This window comes from Sorex araneus, chromosome 2 (assembly GCF_027595985.1).
Source record: "Sorex araneus isolate mSorAra2 chromosome 2, mSorAra2.pri, whole genome shotgun sequence".
Lineage (NCBI taxonomy): Eukaryota > Metazoa > Chordata > Mammalia > Eulipotyphla > Soricidae > Sorex > Sorex araneus.
In genome coordinates, this window is record NC_073303.1 from 329964666 (window position 1) to 329987991 (window position 23326).

General features: G+C 40.3%; 1 protein-coding gene across 1 annotated transcript in view; it reads left to right on the forward strand.

Annotated features, from left to right (window-relative positions):
• MYOM1 (myomesin 1) overlaps positions 1-23326 on the forward strand; it is a 142493-nt gene that overhangs the window by 60324 nt on the left and 58843 nt on the right. Inside the window, exons 14-17 of the mRNA XM_004606000.2 lie at positions 6696-6820; positions 20128-20311; positions 21100-21274; positions 23021-23142. Of these exons, the coding sequence (XP_004606057.2) occupies positions 6696-6820; positions 20128-20311; positions 21100-21274; positions 23021-23142 (606 nt within the window). The remainder of the gene's footprint in view (positions 1-6695; positions 6821-20127; positions 20312-21099; positions 21275-23020; positions 23143-23326) is intronic.

A 23326-nucleotide genomic window follows, 5' to 3' on the forward strand; every position in this document is an offset into this window, starting at 1 on the left:
CAGCTATACTTAGTTTAATTCTGGTTTTTGTGCTAAGGAATCACTCCTGATGGTGCTTGGAGGACAATATGCAATGATGGGGATTGAACTAGGGTCAGCCACATACTAAGCAATCTCCTTAACCTCCATACTATCTCTCCAGCCCAACTGCTTCTTTTTTTTTTGTACTTTTTGAATCACACCAGGTGATGCACAGAGGTTACTCCTGGCTCTGCACTCAGGAATTACTCCAGGGACCATATGGGATGCTGGGAATCGAACCCAGGTTGGCCATGTGCCATCCCGTATGGTTTCCCAACACCACCAGGAGTAATTCCTGAGTGCAGAGCCAGGAGTAACCCCTGAGCATCGCTGGGTGTGATCCAAAAAGCAAAAAACAAACAAACAAACAAACAAAACACAAGAATTACTCCTGGTGGTTCTTGGAGGACCATATGAAGTGCTGGGGATTGAACCTGGGTCGGCCCTGTGCAAGGCAAATACCCTACCTGCTGTACTATAGCTCTATCCCGCTTGCTGTTGTTGAAAACGCTTTATTTGTTTCTTAAACTGTGCAATATAATGTTATTACTGTGGTTCAAAGAATCAGTTTGCTTTCAGAGGTTTAAAAGTAAGAAAAATGATTTAAATAATCACTCATTTTTATCTTTTGTTGCTCTTTATTTCTTTGTGCAAAGCTAGATTGTTATCTGAGTTACTTTTTTTCCCCGAGACAGTTATTTTAACACATCTCTCTCTCTCTCTCTCTCTCTCTCTCTCTCTCTCTCTCTCTCTCTCTCTCTCTCCCTCTGTGTGTGTGTGTGTATGTGTGTGTTAGGATTAAGCCTAGAACTTCACACACAGAAGGAAAGAGCTCTACCACTAAACTACCTCCCTGGACCCCTTACCCTTTTATCATTTCTTATAGTACAAGCTTGCTAGTTAGATATTATGTATTTTTTTGGTTTATATGAGTCTCTATTTTACCTTTACTTTTGAAATATATCTTCACTGTATATAGAAGACCAGGTTGATATTTTTTTTTTAGTTTACTAAAGAGTTGAGTCATTGTAGTGCACACCTGCACTGTAAGAATGACTGCTACTATCATTATTTTTTACTCTTCCTCTTTCCTCTATCACTGTTGTTATTGCAATGACCAATGATAGTACATACTTACTTACTGTACTCACTAGGGGTCATATATCTGGTTGTAGTGTTCACCACTTGGTCACAGTGTTCACCCGGGTTCACACACTTTAGTTGCAGTACTTACACATGTGGTCACTGAGGGCCACACTCATTTATTGTGCTTGCACACAGTCAGGATTCAGTGTCTTTGTGGATTGCTGAAGTGCTCACACATATGCTCACTATAAGTCACACTTCTGGCTATGGTACATGCACATATTTTAGTAATAGTGATCATTAGGGATTGCACAATTTAGTTGTGGTGCAACTGGCTGTGAACCCAAGATAGCACATCTGCTGTGGTGCTGGGGCTCCTAGAGTGCAGATCTGCTAAAACTAGGCTCAGTATATGCGGGTGGCTCTGGGAATAGAACTCATGACTTCAGCTTATAAGGCAGGTGCTATTGCCTATAAGGCAGGTCCACTGAGTCATCTCTCAGGCCTTGTCATTCTTTTTTTGTTTCTCAGTACAGTGTGTATATTTTTCTTCTGTCTACTTTTATTTATTTATTTATTCTTTTGCTTTTTGGGTCACACCCAGCGATGCACAAGGGTTACTCCTGGCTCTGCACTCAGTAATTACTCCTGGTGGTGCTGGAGGATCATATGGGATGCTGGGAATCGAACTCGGGTCGGCCGCGTGCAAGGCAAATGCCCTATCCCCTGTACTATAGCTCTAGCCCCTCTTCTGTCTACTTTTAATGTTATCTATAATCACTGTTTCAAAAATTCAAAAACATGAAATGCATGTTTTTAGTTTCTTTTATACATCTTGTTTAAATGATGCACATCTTTTATTTCTTTTATTTATTTTTTTTTTTTTAAATTTTATTGAATCACCATGTGGAGGGTTACATAGTTCTCAGGATTATGTCGGTTATATAGTTCTCAAACACCCTTCACTTCACCAGTGCCCATCTTCCATCACCAACCCCCCCAGTATACCTGCCGCCCCCTCCCACCTCCCCAGTCCCAACCCTTGCACATGATATGTTTCACTTCGTTTACGCCTTATTTCGATTACATTCCATGTTTCAACACACAACTCACTACCGTTGTTGGGGTTTCCCCCAAAAAAGAAAAGCAGTCCTATTGCCAAGGAGGCATTTGATAGTTCTCCATTGCTAAGAATATAGAGATATTAAGTCCCGCTGTTTGTTACATAGTTTTTCTTTTTCCCCCTTGCCCCGTGCCACCGAGTTCACGCCTGTTTTAGTAATCGCCACGCTGCCTGACAAGGGAAAAAAAAAAAAAAAACCGAAAAGGATGGTTATTTCCCGTCATCAGCAGGCGTGGGGCTCTGGCTTAGTTGATAGACTTGTAGAGTATCTGCAAGCAGTCTCTGGAACCGACGGTCTTGCGCTGGTGTCGGCTCCGGCTCGAGATTCCACCAGCGTCCCGCTGTTCCTTGTACATAATTTTTCCCCTTATATCCCTTTCCCACGCCACCAGGTCTGTTTGCTTAATGGACATCACACTGTAGTTGATGACACACCGCGTTTCTTCCCGAGAAAGAAGAAAATTTCTTCTCAGCCGGCGTGGGGATATAGCTTAGTTCAGTCTAGTGAGATGGCTACCACTTTGATTGCCTTCAATATTTCAGCAACAGACTTACTATTAGGATCTCCCACAAAAGTCCGCCCCATTAGAAAGGAACCATTACATATTGCTCATACTAAGATGACATTAAGTTGCGCGGCCGCGGCAGCGGCCGCGCGGTTTTGGGTTTCTGTATAAAGTCCAGGGAAAGTACAACCAGAAATAACATCACTACAAACTTTTACCCTTTTATGGTGCTCATAAGATGGAGAAACCTAGAGAGAGGCTCGGCGTCTCCGTTTTGCGCTCAGGAAAACCGCGGCCCCTGCGCTGTGTTCATGAGGGAGGAGTTGAGAGAGAGACAGGTTAAAAGAATTGGGGGATGCCCGGGTCCCACAGCTTCCGCACGCCGTGGGGTCTCTGGTCCCATGCCGGAATTAGCTCAGTGGGCTGCTTGGGGTCCGAGGGCGCTCCCTCGGGCCCCTCCATCATGCTCCTTCCACAGCCGGGTCCAAAAGGAAGCACACGTGGGGGAGGTGGGTTTAAGTATCTAACTGCGGTGGGCGGGGGTCGCCGCCCCCGCCCCCTGGGGACTCCCGCAAGCGCGCTCACGTCCTGTTTTGGCTGAATCGGCGTCTCCGTTTTGCGCTCAGGAAAACCGCGGCCCCTGCGCTGTGTTCAGGAGGGAGGAGTTGAGAGAGAGACAGGTTAAAAGAATTGGGGGATGCCCGGGTCCCACAGCTTCCGCACGCCGTGGGGTCTCTGGTCCCATGCCGGAATTAGTTCAGTGGGCTGCTTGGGGTCCGAGGGCGTTCCCTCGGGCCCCTCCATCATGCTCCTTCCACAGCCGGGTCCAAAAAAAAAAGCTTTTATTTCTTTTATACATCATGTGTGGCTAACAAAGTCTTTAAGACTATAAATTTATTGTTTTGTCAGATATGGACATTTTAAAACCATTCTTTCTTTTATTCTTCTTTTCTTTTTTTTGTTTTGGATCATACCTGGTTGTGCTCAGGGCTTACTACTGCCTCTGCATTCAGTGATGACTCTGACAGGGCTTAGGCGATGATTTGGAGTGTCAGGGATTGAACCTGGGTGGGCTATGTGCAAGGCATGTGCCTTACCCACTGTACTATCTCTCTGGCTTATACTGTTATTTATTTAAGTATTTTTTCTCCATTGTATCCTCTTATCTGTTTCAAGGATCCCAATTTCCATGTCACCTGAAACCACAGCCGACTGATGCTGGGTATCCTTTCTTCTCTGTTTCATTCAGGATACTTCTTACTGCGGCTGACTTTTACTATTCTTTTTTGCTTCAGATTGTAGCATTCTGTGAATTCTAGCCAATGACATTTTTAAAATGACCTTAGATTTTGTCATTTTCATCTCTAAAAATTAATTTGTACACTTTTTGTTAGTTTTGGGGCCACAATCTGTGGTGCTTAGGGACTTCTCCAGTAACCCTCCTGGCTTCAGGGTCACGCTTGGTGGTGTTAAGGGGACCATGTGGTGCTAGAGATCAAGTCGAGACTTTCTGCATGTGAAATCCCTATACCTTTAAGCTATTTCTTTGTTCCTATTTTCTTTTGCAGGATGGGATAGGGTGGGTTTTGGGCCACACCCAGTTATGCTCAGGCCTTCCTCCTGGCTCTGTGCTGAGGGTTAACTCCTGGCAGTGCTTGGGGACCATAATGGGTGCCAGGGATCTATCCTAGGTCAAGCAAGGCAAGCACCCTACCTGCTGTACTACCTCTCCTGCTCTGGTCCTTTTTTTCTATATTTTAAATTAACATGTTAAATATTTATCCTCTATAGAATGTAAAATATACTTATAATAACTTCTTTGTATACCTGTCAAATTATTCAATTATTTATAAATTTCTAATTTTGTTACTATGGTTTGTTTCTCCCTTATCATGGCTTTATTTTCTTGATTTTCTTGATCTTGATCTTATCATGCCTTTATTTTCTTGATCTTTGATTTTATACATTTGAATTTACATTTGGGGAGCTGTTGGTTTTGTATTTCTATAAATATTCTTGAGCTTTGTTCTGGGGGAAGTAATTTAATTTAATCCTTTTAAAGTTTGCCTTTGATAGATGAAACACGATTGACCTTTGTTCTCGTGGGGAAACTGGCAATACTACAGAGGCAATGCCCTTCTGAACCTTCCACTGAATGGCCCATGAGCTAGATTTCCACTCTGGCTAGTGGGAACATGAACTCTCCCTCCTCCTGAAAGAGCTTGAAGGGTTATTCCCTGCAGTTATTTTGGGTGGGTTTTCCCAGCCTCATGTGGTTTCCTCCTGTGCATGTGTGCTTGGTAGCAGAGGGTCGCTCTGCAGCCTCTGCAGCCCCTCTCCGTGATGCCCTCCCTTCCAAATCTGTGCCTGGAACTCGGTGGATATCTTCCCCTCCCTGGGATTTCTGCTGCTTCTCTTCCACCCGGGGACATTTTTGGGGGGTTTCCCTGAATTCTTCTTTCTGAACTGATGCCTTGGAACTCTCTCCAGAGGTGGGGCTCAACTCACTTGTTTCCCATCTGTTAGGAATCACTATTCTATGCTGACCAATGTCCAAGATCCAAAAAGTAGTTTGATACATCATTTGCTCAGACTTTAATTGTTTCGCATGGAAAGAATTCTCTCTCTCTCTCTCTTTCTCTCTCTCTCTCTCTTTAATTAGTGAATCACCGTGGGGTACAATTACAAACTTATGAACTTTCGTGTTTGCATTTCAGTCATACAATGATTGTTTACCCATCCCTCCACCAATGCCCATTCTCCTCCACCAACGTTCCCAATATCCCTCCCACCACCCACCCCATCCCCAACCTTCCCACCCCACTTCTGCAGCAGGGCATTTCCTTTTGTTCTCTCTCCTTTTGGGTGTTGTAGTTTGTAATAGAGGTATTGAGTGGTCATTGTGTTCGGTCTATAGTCTACTTTCGGTACGCACCTTTCAACCCGAATGGGTCCTCCCAACATCCTTTACTTGGTGTTCCCTTCTCTATCTGAGCTGCCTTTTCCCTCAGCATGTGAGACAGGTTTCCAAGCCATGGAGCAGACCTCCTGGTACTTATCTCTACTACTCTTGGATGTTAGTCTCCTATTGTTACTTTATTCCACAGATGAGTACTATCTTTCTGTGTCTGTCTCTCTCTTTCTGATTCATTTCACTTAACATGATACTTTCCATGTTGATCCACTTATACGCAAATTTCGTGACTTCATCTTTTCTAACAGCTGCATAGTATTGCATGGAAAGAGTTCTCTGACATGAACTATGGAAGATCTAAAATTTTATCTTACACACAGGGGATAAATCCAGTGCCATAGTTTCATAAAAGACTAGAGATTCCTGGGTCAGAGACAAATATTTGCTACTCACAGCACAACAGTTTCAAAGTACAAAGCATGAATCTTGCGTTTCTCTTTCCTTTCCCTGATATTCCAATTCTTCTCCATTCAGTGGGATGTGGCACGGGACAGTAGATTTCTGTACACATGGTAGATTTGTGTAACTATTGAGAAGTTCTGTGCTTCCCAGAATGTTTGCTATATAAATATCATCAGAAATATAGCTTGGAAATAAAAGCCAATAAAAGATGTGCAGAAAACCCCTTGAGAGTTCTCTCCCAGTCACCATCTGATTATTTCATTTTGGAGGGACACAGAAGTAAAGAATCCCATTTTAAATGACACTTGAAATCTACAATTGCACTTATCTTTGTAAATATATAAAATATTATTTGCATCATTGCTACTATCTGTGGATCAGTACAAAAACATCAAATAGTCATGCAAAGAAAGTTAAAATTTTGACTTGGAATGAGTGAGTCAGTATTCTTGGAAGAATTTTTGGACAAGTTACTCTTTATGCTATGGAGTAGCCATAAGCCTTCCTCCAGTAGGAGAAAGCATCAGTGACTGAGTTTCCTGGGATTTCCACAATGTGCTTACTCTTTCTTGCTGTTTTCCAGAGGGCGTTATTCCTGGGCCCCCTACAGATCTCTCTGTCACTGAGGCTACCCGGAGCTATGTGGTGCTAAACTGGAAGCCTCCTGGCCAGCGTGGCCATGAGGGTATTCTGTACTTTGTGGAAAAGGTAAGACTTTGGGACCAATGTTACTTTGCACAACTTCCTAAACATGTCTTTTAAATAGAATAAATTTTCATTGTGTGGGGTCAGAGCAATAGTGCAATATGTAGGGTGCTCATGACTGGCCCAGGTTTGATCCCTGGCATCCCATATGGTCCCCTGAACACCACCAAAAGTGATACCTGATCTCAGAGCCAGGAGTAAGCCCTGAGCATTGCTGGATGTGCTGAGTGTGATGCAAAAACAACAACAAAAGATCAGAACATTTACCATTATGTTTTAGACAAAACTTTGGAACCTCTTTAACTGTGATATATATATGCATACACACATCTATATCTATATCTATATCTATATCTATATCTTTATCTATATCTATGGCTATAGCTATATATCTTTACAGAAAGTTCTAGGGTATTACTGATCCCTGAGGCTCATGCATAGAAATTTCAGAGGTCCATGACCCCAAGTCATAATCCTGTAGAAAAAGAAATGTTCCTAAAGCTGCCTATATACCAATGTTTTCTAGATACTTCCTCTGTATCCCTTGCTCTTGTAATGGCTTTTTATCTCTGCTGCATTAGGGATTGAACATTAGTGAGGACTGTTGGGCAGAGGAATATAAACAATGGTACTTAAAATGGCTGAGAGAGTTAAAAACAAGTTTTCACTTGCCACCATGTGCTTGGCTAGCACTACTCTAAGTGCAAGCTGTTGGGTGGGTTCTGGGATTGCAATCACCATGAAATATTAGTTGACTCTTTACTGAGAATATCTTAACTTTATATTAGAAAGCGTATGATAAAATGATGAGAATTGCATGTAAATCTAACATATACTTACATGTAAGAGTTTTTGGGGTTTTTTTTGGATCAAAGTTTTTTATTCACTGGGGAGTGTGTGGAGGGGGGTGTCTTCTGGGGGAGGGTCAGAAGCCAATGCCCTCAGCTGGCTGGGATCTCCGCAGAGCCGCTGAAAGATGTGACGGGAGTTTTAAAGTATTTATGCCCCCCAAATGGAGGAGTTCCAAGACCTGAGTAGGAAATTTGGGGAAACTGACAAAGCTACAAGTACAGAAGCACAGGTGGGAGTGCAGACAAGGAACAGAGTATAAGGGCTGGAAGAATAGTAACAAGATGAGTGACACTGGAACACTATTTAAAGGAAACTTTTTGGACTGGAGAGATAGCACAGTGGGTAAGGTGCTTGTGTTATAGAACTTAAGTCCTGGTTTAATTCCTGGAACCCTATAAGGTCCCCCAAGCTCTACCAGGGCTGATCCCTGAGCACAGAGCCCAAGAGTAAGCCCTGAGTACAGGTGGATATGACCTCAAACCCTGAAAAAAAATACTTTTAAGATAAAAGAGAATTTACTCAATATGGAGTTAAAAATTGATATATTATCAAGGTTTTGGTCAGGATGTAATATTGAAAAAGGGGAAGTTTATCTTATATATAAGAACACATGTTTTTGGTAACTGCATACCTTTTTTTAAAAAATGAGAACATATTACTGTATATAAATTACATCTCAATAAAAAGGGAAGGTTATAGGGGAGATGTAAAGTCTATGCATCTATCTTTTTTTTTTTGAACCACAGCAAAATACAGTTACAAAGTTCCTTACGATTGCATTCCAGTCATACAATGTCCAATACCTGTCCTTTCACCAGTGCACGTTTCCCACCATCAACGTCCCCAATTTCTCTCCCTTCACCTGCCCTCCGCCTCTATGGCAGGCACTTTCCTTCTTTCTCTCTCTCCAGTGTACCTTATTTTAGATGCTGAGGATGGGGGCCTCACACATGCAAGGCACAATAGCTACCACTGAGAAACACTCCAACCACATATGTACTATTTTATGAACAATGAATCAAATGAGTGTTTGTACCTTTTTTTAAAAACCATAATGGTCCCTTCTCTATCCCAATTGCCTTCTTCCCTGGCACTTGAGGCAGGCTTTCAACCATAAACTAATTTTCCTTGTCCTTGTTTTTACTGTCTCATATTATGTTGTTTTTTTATATTCCACAAATCACTGTATCACTGGCATCCCACTGTTCATTGATTTACTCGAGCGGGCACCAGTAATGTCTCTATTACACTCAGCCCTGAGATTTCAGTAGCCTCTCCTTACTTGTCTTTCCCAATGATTGAAGGCTCTCTCAGGGTCAGGGGAATGAGACCTATTGTTACTGTTTTTTGGCATATCAAATACGCCACGGGTACCTTGCCAGGCTCTGCTGTGTGGGTGGGATACTCACAATAGCTTGCCGGGCTCTCCAGGAGGTATGTATATATCTTTTACTGTATTTGAGATATGCATATAAGTATATACTGTGTGGGATATTCCACAAATAAGGTCAATCATTCTGTGTCTGTCCTTCTCCTTCTGACTCATTTCATTCAGCATGATACTCTCAGTGTCCACCCATTTATAAGCAAATTTCATAACTTCATTTTCCTAACTCCTACATAGTATTCCATTGTGTAGATGTACCATAGTTTCTTCAATCAGTCATCTGTTCTTGGGCACGTGGGTTGTTTCCAGATTCTGGCAATTGTGAATATTGCTGCAATAAACATAGAAATGCAGATGGTTTTTCTGCAGCGTGTTTTTGGGGCCCCGGAATATATTCCTAGAAGTTGTATTTCTGGGTTGTATGGAAATTCAGTTTCTAGCTTTTTGAGGTATGCCCATATTGTTCTTCAGAAAAGTTGACCAGTTGGCATTCCCATCAACAATGAAGGAGAGACTTATTTTTCCACATCCATGCCAGCTTTTGATACTCCTGTTCTTTTTGATGTGTGGCAGTCTCTGTGGAGTAAGGTGACATCTCATTGTTGTTTTTATTTGCATCTCCGTGATGATTAGTGATGTAGAGCTTTTTATCATGTGTCTTTGGCCATTTGTATTTCTTCTTTGAGGAAGATTCTGTTCATTTCTTCTCCCCATTTTTTGATGGGGTTGGATGTTTTTTCCTTGTAAGTTGCCCTTGTATATGCAGTGCCCTTATATATGTAGCACTGTTGTCTCGTTGTTCATTTGCTCGAGCGGGCACCAGTAACATCTTCATTGTGAGACTTGTTGTTACTGTTTTGGCATATCGAATACGCACGGGTAGCTTGCCAGGCTCTGCAGTGTGGGCGGAATACTATAGATAGCTTGCTGGGCTCTCCGAGAGGGATGGAGGAATCAAACCAGGGACAGCCGCGTGCAAGGCAAACACCCTACCCACTGTGCTATCACTCTAGTCTGGACTGGACTGGACTGGAGCCCTTCTATATATTGGATATTAACCCCTTATCAGATGGGCATTGGGTGAATACATTTTCCCAATTCAATGACTGTCTTTGTATCTGGATCACCGTTTTCTTTTGATGTGCAGATGCTTCTGAGCTTAATGTCGTCCCATTTCTTTATCTTTGCTTCCAATTGCTTGGTTAGTGGTGTTTCATCATTGAAGATGCCTTTAGCCTTGAGATCAGGGAGGGTTCTGTCCACACTTTCCTTCATGAAACTTAGGGATTCAGGTCTGATACTGAGGGTTTTTTAATCCATTTTGATCTGAATTTTGTGTCTGGTGTTAGACAGAGGTCTGAGTTCATTTTTTTCTCCATGTAGCTGCTCAGTTTTCCCAGAACTACTTGTTGAAGAAGCTTTCCTTGCTCCACTTCATATTTCTTGCTCCTTTATAAAAGAAAGTTACCATATATTTGAGGGTTGTTTTTAGGATATTTGACTCTATTCCATTGATCTATGGGTCTGTCTTTATTCCCATTCCAGGCAGTTTTAATTATTACCACTTTGTAGTACAGTTTCAGGTGGGGGACGGTGTTACCCCCCATTTTCTTTTTCCCAATAATTGATTTAGCGATTCATAGGGGTTTGTTGTTCCATATGAATTTATTTCAGGATTGTTTGATCTAGTTCTTCGAAAAGTGTCATGAGTATCCTTATAGGGACTGCATCGAATCTTTCTAATGCCTTGGGGTGTTTTACCATTTTGACAATGTTAATCATTCCAATCCAAGAGCAAGGGATGTGTCTCCATTTTCTTGTGTCCTCTTTTATTTCTTGGAGTAGCATTTTGTAGTTTTCTTTTGTATGGGTCCTCCATCTCTTTAGTTAAACTGATTCCGAGGTAATTGATTTTCTGAGGCATGATTGTGAATGGTACTGTTTTTCTAATCTCTCTCTTTTTCATTATTTGTATATAGAAAAGCCACAGACTTTTGGGTATTGATTTTGTAGCCTGCCACTCTACTATACAAATCTATTATTTCTAGGAGCTTTTTTGTGAAGTCTCTAGGGTTCTCTAACTATAGTATCATGTCATCTGCAAATGAGAGCTTGAGTTCTTCCTTTCATATCTGGATGCCTTTGATGTCTTTTTCTTGCCTAATTACTATGGCAAGAGCTTCCAGTACTATATGGAATAGAAGTGGCAAGAGTGGGCAATCTTGTTTTATCAAGGCAAATACCTTACCATCTGAACTGTTCTCTCTGGCCCCTGGAGAATTGGTCATGATAAATGGATTATCTCTTCAGCATTCGATATGGGTATTTTAAAAGAGAGTACAAATTACCAAAATTATATCTTAAAAATATATTTATATTTTATGGATAGAAGCATCAAATAAAGTATAATTTAGTTAGCATTCTCAACTTAAAGTTTTTCTTATTTATTTTTGTTTAAGTAGAGGGCAAGAATTTAACAATAAATGCTCATTCTATGAACTGGGGCAGAAGGCAGATGCGATAGAGAAGGGAGCACCAAGTCAATGATGGTTGGAGGGATTGCTTGGGATGGGAGATATGTGCTGGAAGTAGATAAAAGACCAAACATGATGGCCTCTCGATATCTGTATTGCAAACCAATAATGTCCAAAAGTAGAGAGAGGGAGAGTAAGAACGAAATTGTCTGTCATAGAGGCAGGGGGTAGGGTCAGGTGGAGGTGGTGGGAGAGATACTGAGGACATTGGTGGTGGAAAATGTACACTGGTGGAGGGATGGGTGTTTGATCATTTTATTACTGAAAGTCAATCATGAAAGCTTTGTAGCTGTATCTGATGGTGATTCAATAAAAGAAGAAGAAAAAATAAATGCTCATTCCTGGTGTGTTTAATGCATCGAATCTTTTTGAAACATTCTACAGAGAGTTCTGAAAAAGCTCTCTGTCTTTTTAATTGCCTCTTTCCTACACTAATGATAGTAATGAGCTACCACTGAAGCATTTTCCTCAGATGACTCAATGTTAGCTTCTGCTGAACATTTCCTCTGGTCACATAAACTCTAATTTCTTCATGAACTTTTCTAGACCTAAGTGCAAATGAGTCTGCTTAAGAATGCACATGTTTTTCCATGAGCTCACTTGCTAGGCTGGAGCAGAAGAGACCACTGATAAGTTTACTGTCAGTCTAGAGTAGCCTAGTGCAGACACAGTGACGTTCAAAACAGTCAGAGGGTTGAGGTAATTGGGGAGCAGAATATATCCAGAGACCTGGGACACATTTACAGAACTATTCAACTGCCAATTCAACTTGTTCTCCTGAGCTCACTTTATTTCTGATAAACCACTTATAAAATGTTGGATTTTCAAAATGAAGGAGTTTCCCATGCTCTTGTTTTGTACCATTTCCATCTCCAGAATGTTCAGGCCAAAGCTGTGCTGTCTTCCTTATCTGGTGCTTCATACCTTTTTTGAACTTTTTTTTTTTAATCTAGGATTTGCATGTGAACTGGAGTGATAGCACAACGGGTAGGGCATTTGCCTTGCACTCGGCCAACCCGGCTCAATTCCTCCATCCCTCTCGGAGAGCCTGTCAAGCTACCGAGAGTATCCTGCCTGCATGGCAGAGCCTGGCAAGCTATTCATAGTGTATTTGATATGCCAAAACCAGTAACAAGTCTCACAATGGAGAAGTTACTGGTGCCCGCTTGAGCAAATCAATGAACAATGGGATGACAGTGAGACAGTGCTACAGGAGTTGCATGTATGTGAAACACGAACTTGCCCATCACAGCAAAAGATTTACAACCAGTTAAACCATGTTCCCCAAAATGATTGAAACTGAAGAGTTTTTTCCCAAGAGGGTCAAAGGAATCAGTTTCTAACATTCCCAGTATCCCTATCTTCCTACATTCCTTACAGCCCTCACCTCCTTCAGTTGTCTTATGCCTGGGCTCTTCTTTCATTCCTCTGTCGCAAATGCGGTTATGTGAGAGAAAAGCATTGTATCACATGACAAATCTGTTTCAACCATCAGGAGTAAAAATAGCTAACATTTACCAAGGATTATGAACTGCTACAAGCCCACTACAAATGTAAAACCTCTTACTACAGTAACCCCAAGAGGGAATACTTTTCTTTCTCATTGTGCCCATTTTGTTGAGAAAATTGAGGCATGTATTGTTGTATGTAATTTACCCAAGGTCACACAACCAGGTCATGTCAGAGTTCATATTTGATTTTTTTTTCTTTTTGGGTCACATACAGCAATGCACAGGGGTTACTCCTGGCTCTGCACTCAGGAATCACCCCTGGCAGTGCTCAGGGGACCATATGGGTGCTGGGAATTGAACCCGGGTCGGCCGCGTGCAAGGCAAACGCCCTACCCCACTGTGCTATTGCTCCAGCCCCAGAGTTCAAATTTGAACCTACTCAAATGAAACTAGTGTGGCTTCAGTTCATGGAGCCAACCATTACAGTTTTCTGCTTTTTGGCCTTCCCAAGCTAAAGTTTTTCTCTGGATCATTGCATGACTGAAACTCAATCATGAAAGCTTTTTAACTGTATCTTACACTGATTCAATTAAAAATAAATAAAATTTTCCTCTGAAAAGTTTTCATAATAACATAATTTTACCTCTACATTCTCTACTTTAAAACATAATAGAGATGATTAGAGAGTTTTGAAGTTTATTTTTTTTATGAAAGTGAGAGATTGATAATTGTGTGCTCGTCGAGGGAAAATACATAAAGACTTCCATAAGCCATCAAATAAAGGATTAGAGTTCTATTTTTCAATGGGCAGCATGTTGACTATTTGGGGGACTTTATCCTCTCTATGTTCCATGCAATGACACATTATCATTAAAGGTACTATAACGAACTTTAGAAATTACTGTGCCAAACTTATTTTAAAAAAAAAACACATGATGAAACTGAGTCCAAGAATACTCGTGTATTTTTTTATATATTCTATGGATCATTATTAACAAAAATGAGACCAAATAGATAACTTTAGGTTATTTTCACCATCTTACGTTTCTTCCATTTTCACATCAATGAATTTATATGCCAAGTGGTATGCTAGTAAACTTACAGTATGCCACTTAATAGAAAGATAGTATTTTACAAAGTATGGATTTCTGGAAAAGTCTCTTAAAACTTCATGGAAAGTTCTTAGCAGCACAGTGTCTGCTGATTTTGGACCAAGTTGAAAATTAAAGTAGAAATGGAAAATCATTACTGAAGACTGCTAATAGTCTGCTCTGTTAGCAAAAATATATCCAAGATATATACCAAGAAATATTTTCTTTTTTTTTTTTTTTTTTTGCTTTTTGGGTCACACCCAGCGATGCTCAGGGGTTACTCCTGGCTTTGCACTCAGGAATTACTCCTGGCAGTGCTTGGGGGACCATATGGGATGCCGGGGATCGAACCCGGGTCGGCCGCGTGCAAGGCAAACGCCCTACCCGCTGTGCTATCGCTCCGGCCCCAAGAAATATTTTCTTATTAGAAAAGATTGCTACCAAAGCTCAAATATACAGCAATTCCTTTATTCAAGAATTTAAGGCTATCGCCCAATTGCAGCAGTGTACATAGTACAGAGAGTTTCAAGCTGATAAAAGTAGATCTGAAAAGTCCTTATTACAAGAAAAAATATTTTGCAGTGGTGTGTGGAGACAGATAGTAGACAGATTTGTTTTGGTGATCATTATCACAACCAAATATCAAATTATTGTATTGTATGCTTGAAACAAATATGATGTTATATTTCAGTTATACCTCAGTAAAAATTTTTTTAAAAGTATTGTAGGGTTGTAATGATAATACAAGAGGTTTGCATGTGCCAAACTCTATCTTGAATCCCCATCACCATATATTGTCCCCAAGCATCAGCAGGGGTCACTCTTGAGCATCACTGTATCACTGTCATCCGGTTGTTCATCAATTTGCTCAAGTGGGTGCCAGTAACGTCTCCATTCGTCCCTGTTATGTGCTAGCGTAACCTGATGGCACACTGGGGGCTCTTTCAGGGTCAGGGGAATGAGACCGTCATTGTTACTGTTTTTGGCATATCGAGTACGCTACGGGTAGCTTGCCAGGCTCTGCCGTGCAGGCGGGATACTCTCGGTATCTTGAGCATAGATACTGAGACTCTTGAGCATAGAGTCAGAAATAGCCCCTAAGCGACAACAGATGTGATTCAAAACACGCCCCCACCCCCAGGCCCCCATAAAAAAGCATTTCAAAGTCACTTTAGATCATTTTATTCTTGATAGAATTTCTTTAGTATTACCATTATTTTCCAAAATAGAAATGATTAAGGGAAAGAAAAAATTTTTCACTAAATTCATTCAGTCAGAATTCAGAAACATTTTTTTTTCACTCGAAAAAATATTGTGGCTTGTCTACTATGTGCCAGAACTATTCTTGGTGCTATGGTACAACAGTGGGCAGGCAGCTCCCAGAATTTATGTCAATGGCCTTTTCTTTTCTTTTCTTTTCTTTTCTTTTCTTTTCTTTTCTTTTCTTTTCCTTTTTCTGTGTATTTTTTGTTCATTTGTTTGTTTGGGGACCATACCTAGCAATATTCTGGGGTTAGTCCTGACTCTGAGCTCAGAGATCACTCCTTGCGGTGCTCAGGAAACTGTATGAGATGCAGAGGGTCAAATACAGGTCAACAGTGTGCAAGGCAAGCACCTTGTACTACAGCTCTGGCCCTGTGAAATTTATTTTTTAGTGAATTAGGTCACAAATACATCACCTAATTACAAGTATTAATTTAAAGGAAATAAGGAGAGAGAGAGAGAGAGAATGAGATACATTCATTGTCAGTAAAACAGAAACTCCTGTATAGAAAGAGCTTCTAGAAGAGAGAGACCAAGTATGTTCTGTTGTCAGCAATGAGTGATCATGCTGGCATAATGCAATAGTGCATTACCATAAACTTGTCCTGAAAATGTTTTAATTTAACTTAGACAGCGTTCTCCAAAACAAGTGCTTCTTGGATGGTTGTTTCTCAGCTTAAGGCTCTGTACAAATCTAGTGATCAAGAAAGAAGCAATAATCTGAAGATGGAATAACAGGAGAAAAGATCAGCTCTTTCATACACTCCTCTCATACTAGACCAGAACTCAAGAACTGCTTCTTTAGCAAAAAAATACTATGACTTTTACTTAGTACAAATATGCAAGTAGACTGCATCCAGACTAGACCAGCACTCCATGACTCAGTTTGTAGATATGAATTTTTCAGATTTTTAGGGCTGAAGCAATAGCGCAACAGGTTGGGTGTTTACCTTACATGTAGCCAACCTAGGTTCGATTCTTGGCATCCCATATGGCCCCCTGAGCACCACTAGGACTGATTCCTGAGTGCAGAACCAAGAGTAATACCCCTCACCCTCCAAAAAAGAATTTTTCAGATTTCCTCCTCTGATGTTATCTCAGAGAAAAAGAGCAAGAAAACTATTATTTCAGCCCATTTCTTTTTTCTTCTTTTCTTTCTTTTTTTAATTGAATCACTGTGAGATACAGAGTTACAATGCTAGTTATTGTCGGGTTAAAGTCATACAGTGTTCTACCACCCATCTCTTCATGAGTGTACATTCCTCACCACCTAGTTTCCCTCCTGTCACCATGCCCCTCCTCCCCTGCCCCAGCATATCTCTATTCAGCTCATTTCTTAGCAGGGACAGGTGGCAAATTTTTGGCAAGTTCTTGAACATATTCACTGTATCACTGTCATCCTGTTGCTCGTTGATTTGCTCAAGCAAATCTCAAGTCTCTATTGTGAGACTTGTTGTTACTGTTTTTAGAATATCGAATACACAACAGGTAGCTTGCCAGGTTCTGCTATGTGGGTAAGATGCCTTGCACGTGGCCAACCCGGGTAATTCCTCCACCCCTCTCAGAAAACCCGGCAAGCTACCAAGAACATATTAGCAGATTACAAGAAATTTACAACTATGAATTAGAAAAAGCTAATGCAAATATGTGTTTGGAAAATATGAAAACATTACCTTGCATATCCTTCTGTCTTGAATAAATTGACTGCAAGAACTTCAGACTTTTTCAAGAAAAACTTGAAGAAATGGCTTCACCAAGTGTTTCCTGCTGCATCAGGGGACTACCCAAACAGCTGCCGGGGGAAAAAGGCTCAGTGTACTGTCAGTACTGACGGCACTGTAACCCATTGACTGATTTGTCTGTGAAGAAAACAGGTGTGGGTGAATATAATTTCAAGAAAGCTTTGCCCTTACTGGAATACATCGATGAAAAGGAAGATGGAAATCTGAATATCTAAGACTGGATATCTTTACAAAATTCTCTAGAAAGATAACTGGTACAAATTCAGGTGATAAAGATGATTCCATTGAAGTATCTAAAGACAGAATATTTGTGAAAATTTTGTAGAAACTTTAAAAGATAGCATTCAGCTCAGAAAATATTTACCAGAGGTAAAATACTTCATTCAAGTAGATAGGCTTGAAAGCTTAAAGTCTAACCTTTACCTTGAAGCTATTATATTGAAAGGCAATTATGGTTATTATTATTATTGTTCCTAGGGGGGAATGTAACTACCAATAATGGTCATAATTCCTGAAATAAAAAGTCACAGAGAAGCTGGAGCCATAGCACAGTGGGTAGGGCTTTTTTTGCCTTGCACTCGGTCAACCAGAGTTCGATTCCCAGCATGCCATATGGTCCCCTGAGCACCACCAGGAGTAATTGCTGAGTGCAAAGCCAGGAGTAACACCTGTGCATTTCCAGGTTTGACACAAAAAATAAAAAAAAGTCACGGAGCCAGATAAATAGTACAGGGAGTAGGGTGTTTGCTTTGCGCGTGGCCAACCCAAGTTCAATCCCTGACATCCCATATGATCCACCAAGCACCACCAGGAGTGATCCTTGAGCACAGATCCAGTAGTAACCCCTGAGCATAGCCAGATGTGCCCCCATCAAAAAAAGCAAAAAAACCCACAAAATCACTAAATAACCCTTAAAATAATGTAATGGGGGCAGGGCATCTTCATTCCAAGACTCTTGGGGGCCCTGTTAGCAGCTATGTTTGTATCTGCCTACCCCCAACCTAGGGATTTTCATCTGCTGATGTCAATCTTTTTTTGTTGTTGTTTTTGGGTCACACCTGGTGATGCTCAGGGGTTACTCCCGGCTTTGCACTCAGGAATTACTCCTGGCGGTGCTCAGGGGACCATATGGGATTCTGCGAATCGAACCTGGGTTGGCCACGTTCACGACAAATGCCCTACCTGCTGTACTATCACTCCAGCCCCAGATGTCAATCTTAAAACCTACCAATCAGGTGCACTGAAAGGAATCGGGAAGTCACTCCTTCCACTAAGCCAGGCCACAGGGAACACCTTACTCAACCAAGAATCTCAATGATACTAATACGTCCATACAACTGCTTTATTCCATATCAAATAAAGATTTAAGACCCAAGATATATAAAGAACTCACAAAGATCAACAAAAAAAATGCAACATCCTGTTAAAATCAGAGAAAGTGAATAAATATTTCTCTGAAAAAGGCCCAATAGACACATAAAAAAGTGCTTATCATCACTTAGTTTCAGAGAAATCCTCATCAAGATTACAATAAGATTTTACCAGTGAGAATTACATATATATGCATATATATGTATATAACTAGGAACAATCTATGTTGGCCAGGATGCAGTGAAAAAGGAACTTATTGCACCGCTGGAGGGAATGTTGTCTAGTTCAATCCCTACAGAAAACAGTTTGGAGACTTCTCAGAAAAGTGAAAACAAAGTTGTTACATAACGTAGCAATTCCATTTCTTATTATCTACCCTCAGGATACATTAAACCCATCCAAAAAGAAAACATTTGCAACCTTTATTCATTGCAGCACTTAGAGCAATAGCTAGGCTATGGAATCAACCAAGGTGTCCAATGACAGATGAATGGATAATGAAGATGTGGTATACTATGGAAAACTATGCAGCTGAAGGAATGATAAAATTACTCACTGCAACATGAGGATATCATGTGAAGCGAAGTAAGTCAGAAGAAGAAAAACAAATACCAGATGATCCCACTTATCTGTGGCATAAGAATAACAGAAAAAATAAAGAATGCAAGATGTCAAAAGAGGACACCTATATTACCCTCTTCCCTAGATAATAGAATGAGGATACAGAAGAAAAGAAATTGAGGAGATTTGGGGATTAGTACGAAGAGGCAGATGGGAGGTAACAGGGGCAAGAGGTGGAGCCTTGGACACATCAATGGTGTAGAGATGTGATATATCTAAATATATGAACCACAGAACCAATAAAACTGAAAGCATGAGATTCAAACTACAATGAAACAAAAATGTGCCTGTCAAGGAGACAGGCTGGGCTGTGGGAGGGAAACTGAGGACATTGGTGAGGGAAATTGACACTGGTGATGATATTGGTGTTGGAGCATTGTATCCCTGAAACTGAACCATAAAAAAACTTTTAAAATATGAACCTTAATGAAAATATTTTAAATTATCAATTTATAACAATGTAATGAAAATACATCAAAATATTAAAAAGTTTATATATTTAATTATTTATCCTAAGAATTAAGAAGGTATCTGATACCAAACTGTATTATAAATAAATTAAAGGGTTTTCTCCCCCTCCCTTCCTTCTTTCTTTTTGTTGTAATGACCAGGCATCTTTTAGCACTGAATGGAAAACTGGGATTCCAATGATCTGGGATTCCTGTGATAATATCATCAGAATTGCATTTGGCATATGGGGCTGTGCCAGGGATTGAGCTACATCCCTAAGTAGACTGATGATCTTATTTATTTATAAAGGGCATGGCATAGTAAAGCCAAATATTTTTCAAGCAATAAAGCTAGATCTGATTTAGACAATTCTACGGGCTTCAGATACTTCACTGCTCCTCCCCCATTTCCTCCAAAAGTCTTCTCCAGTCTAACCTGCATAACAGGTAGGAATTTGTTGGCAGATAAATGAAGTTGTGAGATGCCTGGTCTGGATCTTCTGCTTACCCATACTGAACTTTCCTCGGCTTTCCTTGTTCTGGCTGTAGTGTGATGCTGAGACAGAAAACTGGCAGCGCGTGAACACAGAGCTCCCAGTGAAGTCTCCTCACTTTGCTCTTTTTGACTTGGTTGAGGGAAAATCCTATCGTTTCCGTGTGCGATGCTCTAATTCGGCAGGAGTTGGTGAGCCCTCAGAAGCAACGGAAGTGACTGTGGTAGGGGACAAACTTGGTAAGTGCAGAGTCTAGTCAAGTCCAACCATTAGAATCTTATTTTACTTCAAGAAAATATCCCAAAGCAAGACTCTAACTGGAATATCTATTCATAAGTAAAAAATGGTGGTATCCTGGTACAGGGCACTTGCCTTGCATGGAGCCAACCCTAGTTCAACCCCTGGCACCATGTATGGTTCCTCAGACACCACCAGGAGTAAACCCTGAGCACAGAGCTAGGAGTAGCCTCTGAGCACTGCCACATGTGCCCCCTCCAAATGAGGACAACTTTCTATCATATTTTCAATGTGATTTATAACTTTCAAATAGTTTGTTAAAAATTATTTTTCATGAACTATAAACTTATAAAATGTGAACTCCAGAAGTTTCAAAAGTCTTTACTAATGTTTTAATTTTTCTGGAGCAGATATGTGTGCCCGTAAGTGTTTAGTTTATCATTATGCTTCCAAACTAACACATTTGTTTTTGTATTTTCTGATTTAACCAATGTAAAATAATGCAAATGTATATTTGACTTGATTACTTTCCTAATAAGACAGAGCCTGGCAGGCTCCCTGTGGCATATTCGATATGCCAAAAACAGTAACACAAGTCTCACAATGGAGACATTACTGGTGCTTGCTCCAGCAAATTGATGAGCAACAGGATGACAGTGACAGTGATGCTTCCCTAATATATATGGCTGGAAGCATGTGGATGTGAATCTATATGTGTGTTTGCGCATATAGCAGAGAAATGAAAAATTTTAACTATCCTGAGTTTGTCATCACTTTCCTCTTTTCTCAGATATTCCTAAGCCCCCAGGCAAAATCATCCCAAGCCGAAATACAGATACATCAGTGGTAGTTACATGGGAGGAATCCAAAGATTCCAAAGAGGTGGTCGGATACTACATAGAATCCAGTGTAGCCGGCTCTGGCAAATGGGAACCCTGCAACAACAACCCTGTAAAGGGCCCACGGTAACCTCAGTGTGTTGGGAGTTGTGGGGATCCAACTCTAGTGTCGTAGAAGCTACTTTGAGGAAACAAAACCATGAATCCATAGAGCACCCAATGGAGGCAAAGCTTGAAAGTCTTATAGTTTACATTTCCAAGTGGATTTAAAACTGGAAGTTTCAACTATAAACATTTAAAGAAATGTTTACTTCTGTTATTAAACACTTAAAAACACATGAGACTAACTTTTATAAGAATGCACTTTACAACTTTTTCATGATTACTGTCCTATATGATCTTTGTCCTTTATACTCACTTTTGGTCTTACTATATTTTAAGGATCTCATAGACACTAGATAACATGAATTATTGAGGCATTTTAAGTGCAGAGAAGACTCAGCTCTACATTTTATAAGTTCTGAAATATATGCATGATAAAACACCCTACCAAGGGGACATCAATAACCCTCAAGCAAGAACATTTAGAATACCTTTTTGTATCTGTCATAGTGTGGGAGGGTTAGTTATTTTCTCTCGTTTCAATTTTTTTATCAACCAGCTCTGCCAGCTGATGGTGAATCCTGGGTTGTAACTAAACTCTGAGTCTCCTCTGATTTGGAACCAATCTGAGAGAATATGCACCCATCCCCGAATGTCAAACAGGTTGTTGGGTGGGGTCTGGCTTGAGTCACTTTTAACTCCGAGGACGGGACCCATCTAGGATGAATTGGTACTTTTGCAAAACATCAGAGAACAGAGACCTATCATTAAACCAGGGAAGGCAGTGTGTTTTACAAGACAAGAGGTTCACTTAGCACTTTACTGTTTGTGCATTTCACTTTTCCTTTTACATCCCATAAGTTTCCTTGGTCTATTTCGAAATATTCATTTCAAAACTTGCCTTTTCACAAATAGATAGGAACTATGCAAGGGCAGGTATTTTTATTCCTCTTTGTATCCACAATACCTAGCTCAGAGTCTGGAACACCTTAAAGGGTTCAGTAAATATTTGCTGAACTGAATTGGCCTAAAGGTTTGGCCTAGATTACATATACCTTTATTTAATATTTCAACATATTAATTGTAATCGAGTTGTTACCACACCTGTTATTTCCTCTATAGTTTTTAGAGTGGATTAAAAGTTACAGTGATTAAGAAAAGAGCTATTTATATCCATAATAGCTATTCAAGAATGTGGTTTTCTACTTGAAGCTGCCACACATTATTGTTCTGTCTTTATATTGGAATTCTAGAGTCTATTTGTCACTTTATTTTCAGATTCTAGTGTAATTTCTTAAGTAATTTCACGTTCTCCAGCATGCAGGGAGACAGAGACTACCCTATGACAAGATAAGCCAGTAGGCTACAGTCAGAAGTATACACCTAAAATATCATTAATATTGCAGTTAATACCACTGATTATTTATTAAATGTCTCCTGTGGATCAGACCCTGCAAGGGTACTTGATGTACTTTTTGATTGAGCCTCGTACAACAAAAAGTTTTATGAAGGTTTTATTATTATTCCCATTTTACTGATGAGCACATAGAGACTCAAGGGTGAGGTACTTAAGAAGGAAAAAACATTTTTTGTTTCCAGTAAGTTTAGAAAATTGTTTTAGTTACCTCCTTGTACAGATACACATTACCTAGATCCCTCTACAACTTTTTGTTTTAAAAAAGTTATTTTAAAATAACTAGACCATTCAGTTAAGCTAACAATAATCTTATTTTCCTCCTATGAAAATGTTTTTTAAAACTTTCTTTTTAGATTTACTTGTCATGGGTTGGCAGCTGGTCAGAGTTATATTTTTCGGGTCAGAGCGGTTAATGCAGCTGGACTTAGTGAATGTTCTCCGGATTCAGAAGTGATTCAAGTCAAAGCAGCTATTGGTGAGTCCTTGGTTCATAATTTTGGAGTGGGAAAGGAATTTTTCTAGGTTACAGAGGAAGATAACATCCTCTCCAGAAATCATTTAAAGCGTCTGACATTGCCCAGTCCTCAGATGACTGGTTCCCCTGATTCCAGGTACCATCTAACCTCTCATAGCTGTCATTTCACAGATTGCCTCCACCC